This window comes from Chelonia mydas, chromosome 1, assembly GCF_015237465.2.
Source record: "Chelonia mydas isolate rCheMyd1 chromosome 1, rCheMyd1.pri.v2, whole genome shotgun sequence".
Taxonomy (NCBI): Eukaryota; Metazoa; Chordata; order Testudines; family Cheloniidae; genus Chelonia; species Chelonia mydas.
The window spans coordinates 36,801,446-36,816,968 of NC_057849.1; the positions used below are offsets into that span (position 1 = coordinate 36,801,446).

Sequence of the window (15,523 nt, forward strand, 5' to 3'; positions counted from 1 at the left end):
AGAACATGAAACAATGGGTGTTACCGTACACACTGTAACGAGAGTGATCACTGAAGGTGAGCTATTACCAGCAGGAGAGTGGGGGGGAACCTTTTGTAGTGATGATCAAGGTGGGCCGTTTCCAGCAGTTGACAAGAATGTCTGAGGAACAGTGGGAGGTGGGCGGGGGAATAAACGTGGGGAAATAGTTTTACTTTGTGTAATGACCCATCCACTTCCAGTCTTTATTCAAGCCTAAGTTAATTGTATCCAGTTTGCAAATTAATTCCAATTTAGCAGTCTCTAGTTGGAATCTGTTTCTGAAGTTTTTTTGTTGAAGAATTGCAACTTTTAGGTCTGTAATCGAGTGACCAAAGAGATTGAAGTGTTCTCCGACTGGTTTTTGAATGTTACAATTCTTGACGTCTGATTTGTGTCCAGTTTGACCAATGTACATGGCAAGTGGCATTGCTGGCACATGATGGCATATATCACATTGTTAGGTGTGCAGGTGAACAAGCCTCTGATAGTGTCCTTCACTACCCCTCAGACAGAGACAAACACCTACAAGATCTCTATCAAGCATTCTTACAACTACAATACCCACCTACTGAAGTGAAGAAACAGACTGACAGAGCCAGAAGAGTACCCAGAAGTCACCTACTACGGGACAGGCCCAACAAAGAAAATAACAGAACGCCACTAGCCATCACCTTCAGCCCCCAACTAAAACCTCTCCAACGCATCATCAAGGATCTACAACCTATCCTGAAGGACGACCCATCACTCTCACAGATCTTGGGAGACAGGCCAGTCCTTGCTTACAGACAGCCCCCCAATCTGAAGCAAATACTCACCAGCAACCACGCACCACACAACAACAACACTAACCCAGGAATCTATCCTTGCAACAAAGCCCGTTGCCAACTGTGTCCACATATCTATTCAGGGGACACCATCATAGGGCCTAATCACATCAGCCACACTATCAGAGGCCTCGTTCACCTGCACATCTACCAATGTGATATATGCCATCATGTGCCAGCAATGCCCCTCTGCCGTGTACATTGGTCAAACTGGACAGTCTCTACATAAAAGAATAAATTGACACAAATCGGACGTCAAGAATTATAACATTCAAAAACCAGTTGGAGAACACTTCAATCTCTTCGGTCTCTCGATTACAGACCTAAAGGTTTGTTCAGTTCTTCAACAAAAAAACTTCAAAAACGGACTCCAACGAGAGACTGCTGAATTGGAATTAATTTGCAAACTAGATACAATTAACTTAGGCTTGAATAAAGACTGGGAGTGGATGGGTCATTACACAAAGCAAAACTATTTCCCATGTTTATTCCCCCCTGCAGCCCCCACTGTTCCTCAGACGTTCTTGTCAACTGCTGGAAATGGCCCACCTTGATTATCACTACAAAAGGTTCCCCCCACCCCCGGTGGTAATAGCTCACCTTAAGTGATCACTCTGGTTACAGTGTGTATGATAACACCCATTGTTTCATGTTCTCTATGTATATACATCTCTCCGCTGTACTTTCCACAGTATGCATCCAGTGAAGTGAGCTGTAGCTCACAAAAGCTTAAGCTCAAATAAATTGGTTAGTCTCCTAAGGTGCCACAAGTAGTTTACAGCTCTTGTAGTGACAGCACAGTGATTTCAGCAGGTATTTACTTTACACCTTAGGGTTCGGTTGTTTGTGTCGTATGAAATCAGGATCTTTCTCTCTCTCTTCCTGTCAGCAATTCAGTGTCTCGGTAGCTCCCCCACTGAGTAAGTGTTCTACCCTCTGTATGTCCCCTCCGTGCGCCTCAGCCCTGCCAGATATAACCTTCCCACTGTTTCAAACAGGCAGGTGTGAGCTTGCATTACTATATTATCTGTGGAGTCCTAGCTTGTATCTGTGTAGTCACCCCAATGTTTGCATAGATGTAGCGTGTTGGTCAGTGCTTTAATCTGTTCTCAAAACTCCATTTTGAAAGCTCCTTTCTACTGTACGGTTACCTGCCTTTCTCCCCCTCTCCCCTTCTTTCACTCTCACTCTCTCACACACATAAGAACGGCCATACTGGGTCAGACCAAAGGTCCATCTAGCCCAGTATTCTGTCTTCCGACAGCGGCCAATGCCAGGTGCCCCAGAGGGAATAAACAGAACAGGGCAATCATCAAGTGATCCATTCCCTGTTGCCCATTCCCAGCTTCTGGCAAACACAGGCTAGAGACACCATCCATGCCCATTCTGGCTAATAGCCATTGATGGACCTATCCTCAAGGAATTTATCTAGTTCTTTTTGAACCCTGTTATAGTCTTGGCCTTCACAACATCCTCTGGCAAAAAGTTCCACAAACTGACTCTGCGTTGTGTGAAGAAATACTTCCTTTTGTTTAAACCTGCCGCCTTTTAATTTCATTTGTTGACCCCTAGTTCTTGTGTTATGAAAAGGAATAAATAACACTTCGTTATTTAGTTTTTCCTCTAGACCTCTATCATATCCCCCCTTAGTCATCTTTTTCCAAGCTGAAAAGTCCCAGTCTTATTAATCTCTCCTCATATGGAAACTGTTCCATACCCCTAATCATTTTTGTTGCCCTGTTCTGAACCTTTTTCGATTTCAATACATCTTTTTATGAGGTGGGGTGACCACATCTGCACGCAGTATTCAAGATGTGGACATACCATGGAATTATATAGAGGCCATATGATATTTTCGGTCTTATCTATCCCTTTCCTAATGATTCCCTACATTCTGTTTAGCTTTTTTGACTGCTGCTGCTGCACACCGAGTGGATGTTTTCAGAGAACTATCCACAATGACTCCAAGATCTTTCTTGTGTGGTAACAGCTAATTTAGACCCCATCATTTTATATGTATAGTTGAGACTGTTTTCTTCTCCTCTGCTTGGGGTGTTTATTAATATGTTGTCAGCCCTTCATGTCCCAGACTGACCTGTGAATCTCCAACCAAATTAACATTCTCTTTCCCCTATCCCCCATAGGGTGTCTTTGCAGCCCCTAGAATAATTGTTAGGAAACAGGTCAGCCTCTGCATCAAAGCCTTAAAATCTTCAGTTCAGTAACTCCATCTGTAGCAAAAATGATGTATTGATGGTTGCTACCTCATTTGTCACACCTTCTGCCTATGTATGCCTCGTGAGAGTACACCTCAAGTACTGAGCAGTGCTCAGAACACCTCAGTATCAGAAAGACCTTGACATTTTGGAGTAAATTCAGAGGAGCAAAATAGTAAAGGGTTAGACAAGACTGAGTAAATACCACAAGAAAGATAGGTATGGCTTGATTAACTGCTGATATGATAGCCAGGCCAATTCTGGCATTTCACTTTTCTCACGGACTAAGCAAGCCTTTTTGTTACTTTGATGGGATAGCTCCAAGGAAAACCCAGGAACTGTTGGTAATGGTGTTTGGTGGCAGAGACGCAACATGACGTTATGGGATCTATGCTACTGGAGATGCTGTCTTTCAGAAGAGATGTAAAGTCAAGGTCCAGATGAGCAGTGGTCGCTCAAACCAGGGCTTCAGGGCTCCATCTTACAAAGCACTGAGCACTGGTCCCAATCTACAAAAGCATTTAAGCACATTTTAAACTTTGCCCAGGGGCTACTCACATGCTTAACTTTAAGCATGTGCGTAAGTGATTTTCTGGATTTGGGTATGCTCCATACTTTGCAGGTCTGAGCCCTGAATATCATTTTTCTAGCCCTTGATTAAATATCTCCTCTGAAAGAAAGCGCCTCCAACAGCATGCATATTTTATAGAGGGGTGTGTGTGTGTGTGTGTGAGAGAGAGAGAGAGAGGCAGCACAGGTAGCAAGGACTATAGTTAAGGTTGCCAAATGCTTTCCATTACAAGATCTTGCTTTTAGTTGCTTATAACTTAGTCAGATTTTAACCATTTGGGCTGAAAATTTACATGCCAGATGTATACCTTGGGCTGAATTTTGTTGGGGAAATTTCAGGAAAAATTGTTCAGCCATTTCTCTGAATGAGATGAGGAAAAATATTATTCTGTCCATGTTAAAAAATCATCTAAAAACTATGTCGCTGAGGAGCTCTAGTGCCCCAGTGCTTTGGAGCAAGGACTTATAATTTGGCAGTGGAGGGAGGGGACTTGTCCTGGCACTGGAGATATGCCTTTTACCATCTCTGTAAAAAATCATTCAAATTTGGCCAAGTTTATATGCCTCTGAAAATCTGTTTGCACATTTACTCAGTAGAGACTTGTTAGAATTTGGTGGCAGAGTTTTCCAAAGATTCCATCTCTGCTGGGTGTGCTCCGTCCCAGGGCTGCAGAGGTGAATGGGACTTTCCGTGCAATTGCTGTTCCTGCCAGCTAGGTGCCAAGAAAAAGAACTTAAGAACAGAAAGATTCCCAGTCCTTTGCTCTAAGTGCTCTCCCTGCTGTCACCCAAGCAGCAAGAATGAGAAAGAGGAAAGAGCCTGATTGGAATGCAAAGGTGTGAGGAGCCAGCCCTAGGGGGTCTGGAAATGGAGAGATGAGGGGGAAGACTGGGACAAGGGGCTGAGGGGATGGAAAAGAGACTTTTTGTGTATACAGTGTTTAGATTCTCATCACTGGCAATTTTTAAATCAAGATTGGATTTTTTTTTTTTTTAAAGGTATGCTCTAGTTCAAACACAAATTATTTTGGGGAAGTTCTATGGCTGTGTTATACCAGAGTTCAGACTAGATAATCGTAATGGTCCCTTCTGACCTTGGAATCTATCCATACATCTATCTATAGATAGATATAGTGTGTGTATACTACAGATTTTAAAAGTGTGTGTCCGAAAAATTGTATAAATGTTAATTTAAAAAAAAATAATTCTAATTTGAATAATTACTTTTTGTCTATCTAAATTAGCCTTGCAGTTTCAGCTGCCAATGGTATTCTTAGTTCCCTGCTCTAAACTGCGATTTGTCATTGCTGTGGTTAAGCCCAGTTGTGGCAGCATTTTAGCAGTGAGGTGAAAGCATTCACATGTAGTTTAATAAAGCATGTTTTCATCCTTTGGAATGAAAGGTACTATAAAAATGAAACGTATAAAAAGTGAAGCATGTAAACACCAAAGGAGGAGAAGACACTTGTTTAGGGTAGACCAAGAGTGTATAACTAGAAGTCCTAGTATGAAACTGAGGCAAGGAAAAATATCCTAGTGGTGATATCTGTTATACTCAGTGGAATAGTCTTCAAAGATAAGAAGTGGAAGTCTTTATGCTCAAGTCATTTAATACTACAATAGATTAAACGAAGTACTGAACAGGACAGTCTTGCATTTTTAGAGAGATGGACAAGATAACCTAATAGGTCTTTATCATCTCTGATATCTATGATTTAGTGGCATGCAAACAGCATTGAAATTAAGCTGATTGTGCTTTCCTTACTCATGTTAGGGATTATATTAATTTGAGATTTTATGGAAATATTTTTAAAATATCTGCCTAAATATTCATAGCATGTTTCCATATGAGATGCGAAAGGTATTGCTATTCAATAACATTCAGTATATAATTGCATTTAATAATATGCTGTAGACTGTCCAACCTAACACTTGAATAAATTGCCTTAATTTAAAGCATTGGAAGCCTAGTGACTTTTAAATGGTGCATAAAAATCTAAAATGTTTTGACTTACAATACAGAGTGAAAACCGAACCATTATAGCAGTTCTCAGCATGTGAGGCAAAAAATAACAACCTAAGGGCAGAGCCCATAAAGCTGCATAAGACGCATTAGTTCAGGTTTTTCCTGTATTGTGTGGGCTTTTGTGACATGGAAACAAAACATATAGTTTTAGTGATTAATTCAATGTGAATTTTTTAGTTCATTGCCGGTCTCAGGGCTTTTTTCTTTTCTCTCTTTTTTTTTTTTTTTTTTTTGAGAAGTTGTGGTTTGCATGAAGGGAAAGATTTGATGCAGTCCTTTCAGCAGGCATCCACATGGCTGCTGTATACAGTCAGAATGGGATGTTAACAAATAAGAGAGATTTCACTGCTGTTCGGGGTGGGGGTGGGGAGGAATATTAACTTACAAAGAAAGTCCAAATACTAAAGAAAGCTAGTAAATGGCAAAATTGTGCAGTATACACGATCTCTTTAAATATAGTTTTTCTGGTGAGAAGAATTGACCCCATTAAAATTCTTCCACCATAATTAAACTTATTAAAGCTTTTGATTCATTGAGGATATTCATATAAATTAAGTGGCTGTGTACAGTATTCAAAGTAGCAGCAGTGTTAGTCTGTATTCACAAAAAGAAAAGAAGTACTAGTGGCACCTTAGAGACTAACCAATTTATTTGAGCGTAAGCTTTCGTGAGCTACAGCTCACTTCATCGTTGTTTGACTTCTTTTTGCTTAGGTTAGGAGTATCTCTTCAGGCCTGTCTCCTACAGATTGTAGGGTACAGAAATCTGATTGCAGAGGTTGAAAAGCTGCGCAGAGAGCCATATGACTCAGAGAATCCCCAACATGAAGAGAAGCTTCTAAAGGTGAGTGCTGGAATCACTTTGGCATAGCACACTTGATTCCTGGTGATTCCACGTGCCCTATTTGTAAAAGTGTCATACACAGTTTCCACAGGTATGTCTTAACTTCCTCCATACTCTCCTAAAATGGCATATTACAGCAGTATTCGTCAACACAGGTTGTAAGTTGCTAGGCATGCAGCTACATTGCACTTATTTATGAACACTGTCATGGATTTACAGGCTTTGTGGTATGCCCCTGCCTTTAAACAGTCAGACCTTCAGGGGCTCACGATTTTCCAGAATGGTTGGCCACATGGCCTCAACGCCTCCGAGACTGGCCTTCGGGATCCAACAATCCTTGTTTCTCAGCATGAGCTCTGAACTGTGAATCCAGTTGAGGTAGACTCCTGTTCAGAGACTTTCCGCTCCCTTTCGGGATCAGTGCACGTTAGTAAGTAGAACCATCAACAACAGGAAATCTTTTCCAAAACAGGGTAGGTTTTAATAGTCAACTGGAATACAGTGTTGGGAAGTCCTTAGGTTTGTACAGAGAACCAAAGGTTAAGACAGAATTCATATTGGCTAAAGCCAGGGCTCCATTAGGCAAGCTTGTACTGGAATCCATTTTAGCACTCTCACACTATCCCTTTGTCTCTCAGTCCCAAGTGAGAGCACCTGTATGTCTGAGAACCCTGTGTTTGTCACAGGCCCCTGACACCTTTACTCCATTGTTCTCTGGTTAGGGATTTGAGCTCTGCTTCCCTTCAGAAAGGTGGAGGAAAGGAAGTTATTTGCCCTAGGAATTAATCTTCAGTCATGGCGGTTTTCTGTAGAATCTTCCATTCAAATATGTTGATTCCAGCCAGCTCTTGATGGTGAATTCATACCACCCCAGACACCTACATGATCGAAGCACCTTATGCCTTTCCTCTTGTCAAGCTGTCATGCTGTGGATCAAGAGCGTGAGTACCAACCACAGGGCAGACTGTTACCAACTAGGGCACAAACCCCAAATTGGTTGTGGGTTCTGTAATTAGATTTCACCAACAAATCATCAAGTGTAAATTCCTGAGGCATTATAACAGCCTTAACATGGAGTCACAGACTCTCATCTTGGGTACTCCAATCTGTCTTGCCACCCAGGTAAGCTTTCCTTTGTGACAGAGATGGTACCTTACATTGTGAATCACAGCAATATTCAGGCTACTCCCAGTCCCAAAGGACGAGTCACTTTCCCCAGGTCAATTGCACCTTAGATCTCACACCAAAGACAACGCTTGTAGCCAGTCCTGTCATAAACTATGTACAGAGTTAATAAAAAGAAAAGGAAATAAGAGAGTTACTTACAAGGTAAAGCTGATAAACATAAATAGACAAATGAGTTCCAATCTTAAGTTTCAAAAAAGTAATAGAAACTTCTGTGATAAGCAAGCTCTATATGTCCTTTAGGGCTAATCCAGGGTAAGCACTGGGGATCTTTTGCTTATGCCTAGTAATTCTTGCTCCCTAGAGTCCGAGCGGCATAAACATACACTTCTTCCTTGTTAGTGGTTTTTATTCCTTTCCCCCCTTCTGCTCTGAGCGGCAAACTCAGCTGATGGGAGGAATCCACTTGCAAGATTCATCTTCATGGGGGAGCGAGAGTAAACAACCAAGTCTTTTGTCCTCTTTAATGTTCCGTTGTAACCCTTCTGTCCTGCCCAAGGAGGAAGGTCCATTGACACCAGAACACCTTCTATTGGAGACCAGCATTTCACACTACAATAGAACCTCAGAATTATGAACACTTCAGAGGTGGCGGTTGTTCGTAACTCTGAAATGTTCATAATTCTGAACAAAACATTATGGTGGTTCTTTCAAAAGTTCACAGCTGAACATTGACTTAATACAGCTTTGAAACTTTTCTGTGCAGAAGAAAAATGCTGCTTTTAACCATCTTAATTTAAATGAAACCAGCACAGTTTCCTTCCATGGTCAAATCTTGTTTTTTAAACTTTCCCTTTATTATTTTTGGTAGTTTGTTTAACACAGTACTGTGCTATAGAGTATTTGCTTTTTATTGCGTACTTTTGCTTCCAAATGAGGTGTGTGGTTCACCAGTCAATTCATAAATCTGGTGTTCGCAACTCTCAGGTTCTACTGTAGTTAATGTCTCTCTCCTGTCTGGTGATCTACACAGTTAAAAAGACTTACAGTGCAAATGCTTAAATATTACTTTACAATGTGGGATACAGATGTTATAAGTGAGATTAATGCATGCAGCAACTCACAAGTATTCAGTAAAGTCTAAACACATTCTTGTAATTCTCACACCTATTTTAACATTACTAACACACAGGTGAGCCAGACTGATTTCAGCTGTGTATTTGTCAGTGTTCAGTTGAGGCCTGGGGACCTTGGCATGGCCTGGCACCTGGTCTGCCAGTGTCACACCTCTGTTCCAGGAGAAGCATTTTAACCCCTCTGCTCCCAGAGGATAAGAATGCAAAGTCTGATGGGGGAGACACATGTTCACAAAAACCATGCCAAAAATTCCCACTTTTGTCACAAACATAAAACCTAGAAATAGGTTCTGCCATTAGGACGAGCCCACAGATGTCTGTCACTTACCTGACTGACAATCCCACGCTCTTGCTTACTTTGGCAATAGAACTGAGCTGTCATTTTTGTAGTGAAGGACTGTGAACATTTCCTTCAAGAAAAGAACCGAGCTTATTTTCTCCAGCATTAGGCAAAGTAAATTCTCTTGTTTTTGAATGTGTTGGCCTCCTACACCAGAAGCAGATCTCCAGCTATCATTATTTCAAAATCAGGTACGTGTGTGGGCATTGAATAGATGTATAAAAACTCGTATGTAATAATATACAATTAAAGTAATATTGGAGTCAGTCAGTTCTGGTTTCTAGGTTACGTAGATCCAAAACTGACGAGTTTAGTGAGTTTTCAATGCTGCTCTTCAGAATCATTGTTGGCAGCAGTGAAACTGGAATCAGATCAGAATCACTGTGCAGTTCTTTGGGAACAGCCCTGTGCTTAAGCAGAAGCAGGCAGCAGACACCCCTTCCTTGTAGCAGTCAGAGCTGAAGAAGGGGTAGAGTTATAGGGAAAGTATCTATTGCCATAATGATTCGTCCCAGTGTTTCATGCAGTCCAGTATCCTGTCTCCGACAGTGGCCAGGACCAAATGATTCGGAGAAGGTACAAGAAGCTCTGCAATAAATGGTATGGGGATAACCTGCCCCCAAGGAAAAACTTCCTCCTAATGCACCTATCCCACCCAGCAAACTCCTGAAATCGAAAGCTCTTCTCATCATGAATAAACTTGAACAGGCTTTGAAAAAACAAACATTTGATTATTTTATAATTGGTGTTTCTGAATAGCAGCACCATCCTCTGCAACATCATTTGTAACTTTGTAGAATGATAGCCAAGGGTGAGTCATTGTGGGTAAAATTTTCACAAATGCCTAAGTCCCATTTTAAAAGGAGTCACCTGGGAGTCACTGAAATCCATGGGAGTTAACTGCCTAAGTGCTTTTGAAAATGCCAGTAGGCATTTATCTGCATCTTTAAGTCCCTAAATAATTTTAAAACCCTGGCCTCCCCCAGGTGACTGAATCTCTTTGGGATATAGGCTCCTAAATCACATAGGTGCTTTTGAATTTTTTTCTCCTAAATTAGAACTAAAGCCAGATGGAAACTGATGATAATGAGAGAAACATTTGTGCATATTTCCTTTTAAACAGTAAAGTTCTTCCTGTTTTTAAAATAAGGACTTTGATGTCCCTTCTCCACTATTTGCCTCCCATACCATATATCAAGCATCAGTTTACAGCATGCTTTCGACATAAGAGTTAGTGAATACCAAATAGCGGTCTGTCTGGGACTTTGATTTGTTTTCAGTTCACATCAGGGAAGATTAGGTTGATGCCTCCTCATTGTTTCTAGACATTCTGATTAAATGATCTCTCCAGTGGGAAATTGTCCAAGTTCTTAATGGTTATTATTTATTCATGTTACTAGAAGGACATTTTGTGAGATAAGATAAAGATTTATCTAATGTGATTGAACTAGCGAAGAATAACATTGATGCATTGAATACTGTTGCTGGCTGTATAAGCAAGAATTAGGAAATGTGCTTAAAATATCTCATGCTATTGCATACCATGATAAAACAGGAAATGTTAACAAAGATAAAGCTTAATTTTTTAAAAGTTGAACAAATGGTTTTATAAAGTTTTAAAAATTAAAATGCATTTTGAATTCTAGAATGTGAAATTTCTGTAATATTATAAATTATGAGTTCTGGAATTTCATCCCCTCCCCCCGTTTTTAATGACTTTTTGCACTTCAGGAATACTTTTTCATGAGTGTGCTCCTTGAGACATTGGTCAAGAGTATATGAGTGAGCTGATGATATGGTGTCAGTAGATTTTAGATTAACAGTTGTCTTATTCACATCAGAATGAGCAAATGTATTGCTTTATACCATTGTACATAAATATGTACGTTGTGTGCCTCTTATTTGAATAATCCTGCCAATTTAAGCATTTTATTGGGTGCCCATCACAGTTATATCTAGGCATGGTATTCACTGTGGATGTACTTTCATAAACAGCTTTAAAATGGTGACTGTAAAAAGATATGTAGGAGCAAAGGCATCTAAAATGCCTATGAAAATGACCAGTCTTTCCGACTATCTGTACCCACAACTAGATACTGTGGGCCAGTGAAGCTAGGTTTATTTACACCAGTTTAAATCATGGTAATTTTTCCTTTTGTTGTTTTTATGTGAGCTCAGCGAAGACCTCGTCCTTGAATTAAGTATGGAGGGTAAACTATGCCATTCCTGTTTAGGTTTTTCTCTTTTATATTTTCAGTGCAGTGTTAGTGCAGCACTTTCAATTTCCGATAATTCTAGAGTATTGCAAAAGATGTCTGAGAAAAGATTCCTGCAGAGCCTTAGGGAACTGAGAGGGCTGATTGCCTGCTGGCATGTCAGTTATTTTCAGCAAAATGCTAACGTATTTCTGACTCTGCTTATGCATCGAAATAGAAACTGCCTCCATAAAGTATAAAGAAAGGAGTGCTTGTGAGGGTTTGTACAACTCTTGTATAAGGTCAAAGGGGGTTTCCTAGGGTAGTATTTGAACTGTTCGCAGGATTAAAGAAAAACTTTTAGGGGCTGGTACCTGGCCACAGGCTCTAGTTGCTGAATGCTATGCATAGTGATGCACTTAGGTTGCATGGAGAATTTCATAAAAATGAAGACCAACTATATACACGAAAACTTAATCATTAACTTCTCTGTAATATTCCTAGTTATGGAAATGTTTGAAGCCTGATTGCCCATTGGAAGCTCGGATTTCGAAGCAGTGGTGTGAAATTGGTTTCCAAGGAGACGATCCTAAAACAGATTTTAGAGGGATGGGCCTACTGGGATTATATAATTTGTTGTAAGTAGATATACAGATACTTGAGTTTGAAGATGTAATGCAACTTATACTAATATAACACAAATGTTGATATTGTTAACAGTTTATAGGCATAATTGCTGAAACACTGAAGACTCTTATCTCAGAAAACTGTGCCAAAAAACCCCAATTTTCTCTTGAGATGGAAATATTTCTTTAAAAAAAACAAAACTTTTTTACTTAATCCATGAATCCTGAAATTTAGACAATCCCCCATGGTTTACTGTAGTAATTGTGTTTATGTTGTGTTTGGACGCATTTGTGAAACATAAATTAAACATGAGAACAGAAACATTTCCGTTAGGCATATAGCATTTATTTTGCTTTATAGTATTCTTTGTGTGTAAAGATACACTCTGTATAAAATATAAAAAACTTGTCTGTCTGCCTACATATGTTTGCTCCTTTTGGGAGTTTTGTTCTGACTTCTTGGTTGGAACTGATCAAATGCAGTCCCTGTTGGTTGTTGTCTGCAGTTAGAGCACATTCAACCTTAGAATTAGGTGCTGAAAGAAATGTAGCTATGATTGTTTTGGTGAATTTTAAATAGCCATTAATTTTTTCATTATTTGCAAACATAATATCTGGCCTTTTGATTTTTGACATCTGTCAGTATTAAATAAAAATCCTGTGCTTCTCCCGTTCCTCGATCTAAAGATATCTAAGTATTTTACAATTATTTAATAAACTAAGCTTTACAGCATCCCTGTGAGGTCAGGGAAGTGTTTACTTCATGGTACTGAGTGGGAATTAGAGAGGTTGAGCGACTCAGCCATGTCGGTCTGTGGCAGAGCTTACCTTAGAATTCCGGCTCCTGATTCCGAATTCGGAGCTTTAATCACAAGAGAAATCGTTCCCATTCTACTTCTCATTGTGATATTGTGATAGCCAATATCTTAGTTGAAAATTTGGGAATTGAACTGGGGTTCTCCAGAGTTAAAAGCAGGAGCTGCTACAATTTGAGCTCAAGTGCCACGGCTCTGTAGCTGGGGCTGTAACAGATGCCTATCCTGTGTGCATCAGGGACAGAGGTGGGACATGTAACACGCACTCCTTAATATGTACATAAAGATATCTGGATACTTTATATATATACACACTGATAGTTTTTAAAATAGATTATCAATATATTAAAGCATTTTATATACCATCGTATCTATGCAGAACTGCCCTTGGCAATATTTGAAAGGACTGGGACAATTGTATGAGTATAGCTTACCAGCATTAAGAATTTCCTGACTTTGTTCACAAATTACATTAAGTATTTAAATGTGTGCACCTACAGATATTTTGCCGAACGGGATGCTGCAATAGCTCAGCAAGTTCTCTCCGATTCCCTTCAGCCGAAATACAGGTAATGCTTGAGGCTAACAATAAATTGGCTTCAAATAAATTTTTGTTAGACTTGCGTGCTTGAGTATTGCCATATGCTGTCTCTGGGGCTGTCTATGTGGAGAGTTAATGCACGGCAAGCTGGGGTGTAAATCTTTAGCACCCTAGCCTGCTGCACATTAACTGGCCGTACGGACCCTGCTGTCATGTACTAAAAGTTCCCTAGTGTGCTTTGACTTATTGCTGTTTGAAAAGCTAACTCGCCTTATAGACAAGCCCTGTCTCTAAATTAACATGGCTAGCTACTGTAAATTAATCAGATTGAGAGGACAAACTCATGTATTTCATGTACTGAATCAGACATATAGTTTATTGTATTGCTAAATATTTTCATTTTATTCCATATTCTTTTAATTTTAAGTTACTTATCTTTTTATGTGCTTTTCTTTAATTCTCTCTTGTCTTTCACAATGAAGAGAAGTCACTAAAGAGGAGCTAAGGTATTTTTTTCTTTCCTTTCAGTTTTGTAAGATTTTACATGTAAATAAAGATCAAACCATATTTGGAGTAAACCCATCATTTATGCAAGCATTCTCCAAGGGTGTACTTGATGTATTCCCTTCTTCAGCTCAGTGCTGCAGTGGTCACCAAATCTTGCTGGCTGCACAAGGATATGATGCAATTAAACATGCTGATGTATATAAGATCAAATGTCAGCCTTGCTTCATATTTATAGAAGATTCTGCATATTGTAGCTACAACTGGTCAAATTATTTGTTGAAAATAAAATGTGTGACAAATTTAGCTCTTTAATTAAAATTCTTAGGTCGTGCAAATGGTTCCAGACTTCTGTGTCCCTGACTTACTAGTCATAAGTATTTGCCAAATAGTTTGGGCTAACAGTTTTAAGCTTACAAGTAGTTCATGTCAACTGTCTGGTATTCCTTAATTGTGATCACCTGGCTACATTGGCACTGCCATACCAGATCAGGCCAGTGGCCAGTGTCAGATATATTAGAAGAAGGTGCAAGAAGCTAATGTAATGGCTAATAATGGAAAAGACTATCTGTAGGAAAAGTTTCTTTCCCCCCTCCCACCCTCCATACCTGCAGGTAATTAGTTGCCCAAAAGAACAAAAATGTTTATCCCTTGTGTTCTCATTATCCACGTAAAGAATCCATTTTTTAGTCCTGCTAAGCTCTTGGCCTCTGTAATACCTTGTGACAATGAGTTCCACATCCATTGCATAAAAAAGCAGTTTGTGTTGTTTTAAAATTTGTTTTGTGTCAATGGACATTCCCTTAATCTTGTAGTAAGAGAATACGAAAATTGGAGCGATCAATTAACTTCTCTAGGCTATACCTTAATTTATATACATCTATCATGTGTCCCCTTTAATTCATCTCCTCGCTAAATGTTTGTGTTGTATACAATGGAAGCGCAAAGTATTATGAAGGCCTGTCAGAACCAGCAGTAGGAATTTGAGACCACCTGGCACCTAGGCTGGTAGTCTTTGTATCTTATTTATTTTGATTTAAGCTATAAGGGGGGGAAAGTCCATACAGAAGTTATAGGCACCCTGACAGTTAATTATTGTACGCGACTTCTTTTTAATCTCTTTATTAAGTTTAGTTTGTTTTATTTTTAGCAGAGTTTGCTTCATTTCCTGTTGGTCTTACCTAATCTTTATATTGCCCACCTTGTGGATGGGGGACAGTGTTTTTTTTGTGTTTTTGTGTTTTTTTACCATTAGCATCTTCATGAAAGGAAACTTGTATTTGCTAATGAACAGGGTATGTCGGGTTTATTTTTAAATGGTTTTGTCCTTCAATGTGGAAAAAAAAAAGATCTTAATCAAAATTTTCATTAGTTTACATGGCAAATTGAATCTGGATTATGAGCCTTTCAATGCTAGGAAATTTCGCACCAATGTAGCTACACGAGCAATATGTATATTCCAATGGCCCATTTGTGAGACAGGGAATATCAGTTCCATTAGTATTCTTCATTTACATGTTATGTTACTTAGAAACCTTTTGGAATGCATGCTCCATCCTTGAAAGAGCACCCACAGAGAGTAAAATGCTTCTAGTGATGCTCTTTGTGTTTGTTGATGTGCTTTTTTTAGTGGCTGTGCTGGTGTTCGTGTGATGATGATGATGAATGTTGTTTGTTTCTATTGAATTGTATTACTGGTCTATCTTCTCATTTAGCAATTCATTATCCTCATTTGAAGACA

The 15,523-nt window shown here is 39.4% G+C and overlaps 1 protein-coding gene across 17 annotated transcripts in view; it reads left to right on the plus strand.

The window, feature by feature from the left end:
• The window catches only part of ELMOD1 (ELMO domain containing 1), a 63,294-nt gene that overhangs the window by 40,224 nt on the left and 7,547 nt on the right, over positions 1–15,523 (plus strand). For 13 of the 17 annotated variants that reach the window (XM_043529864.1, XM_043529870.1, XM_037890228.2 and 10 more), the window contains 4 exons: positions 6,371–6,500; positions 11,801–11,934; positions 13,238–13,306; positions 13,761–13,784. In XM_043529864.1, coding sequence (XP_043385799.1) covers positions 6,371–6,500; positions 11,801–11,934; positions 13,238–13,306; positions 13,761–13,784 — 357 coding nt within the window. The remainder of the gene's footprint in view (positions 1–6,370; positions 6,501–11,800; positions 11,935–13,237; positions 13,307–13,760; positions 13,785–15,523) is intronic. The other 4 variants (XM_043529897.1, XM_043529907.1, XM_043529911.1 and 1 more) reach the window with 1 other exon arrangement.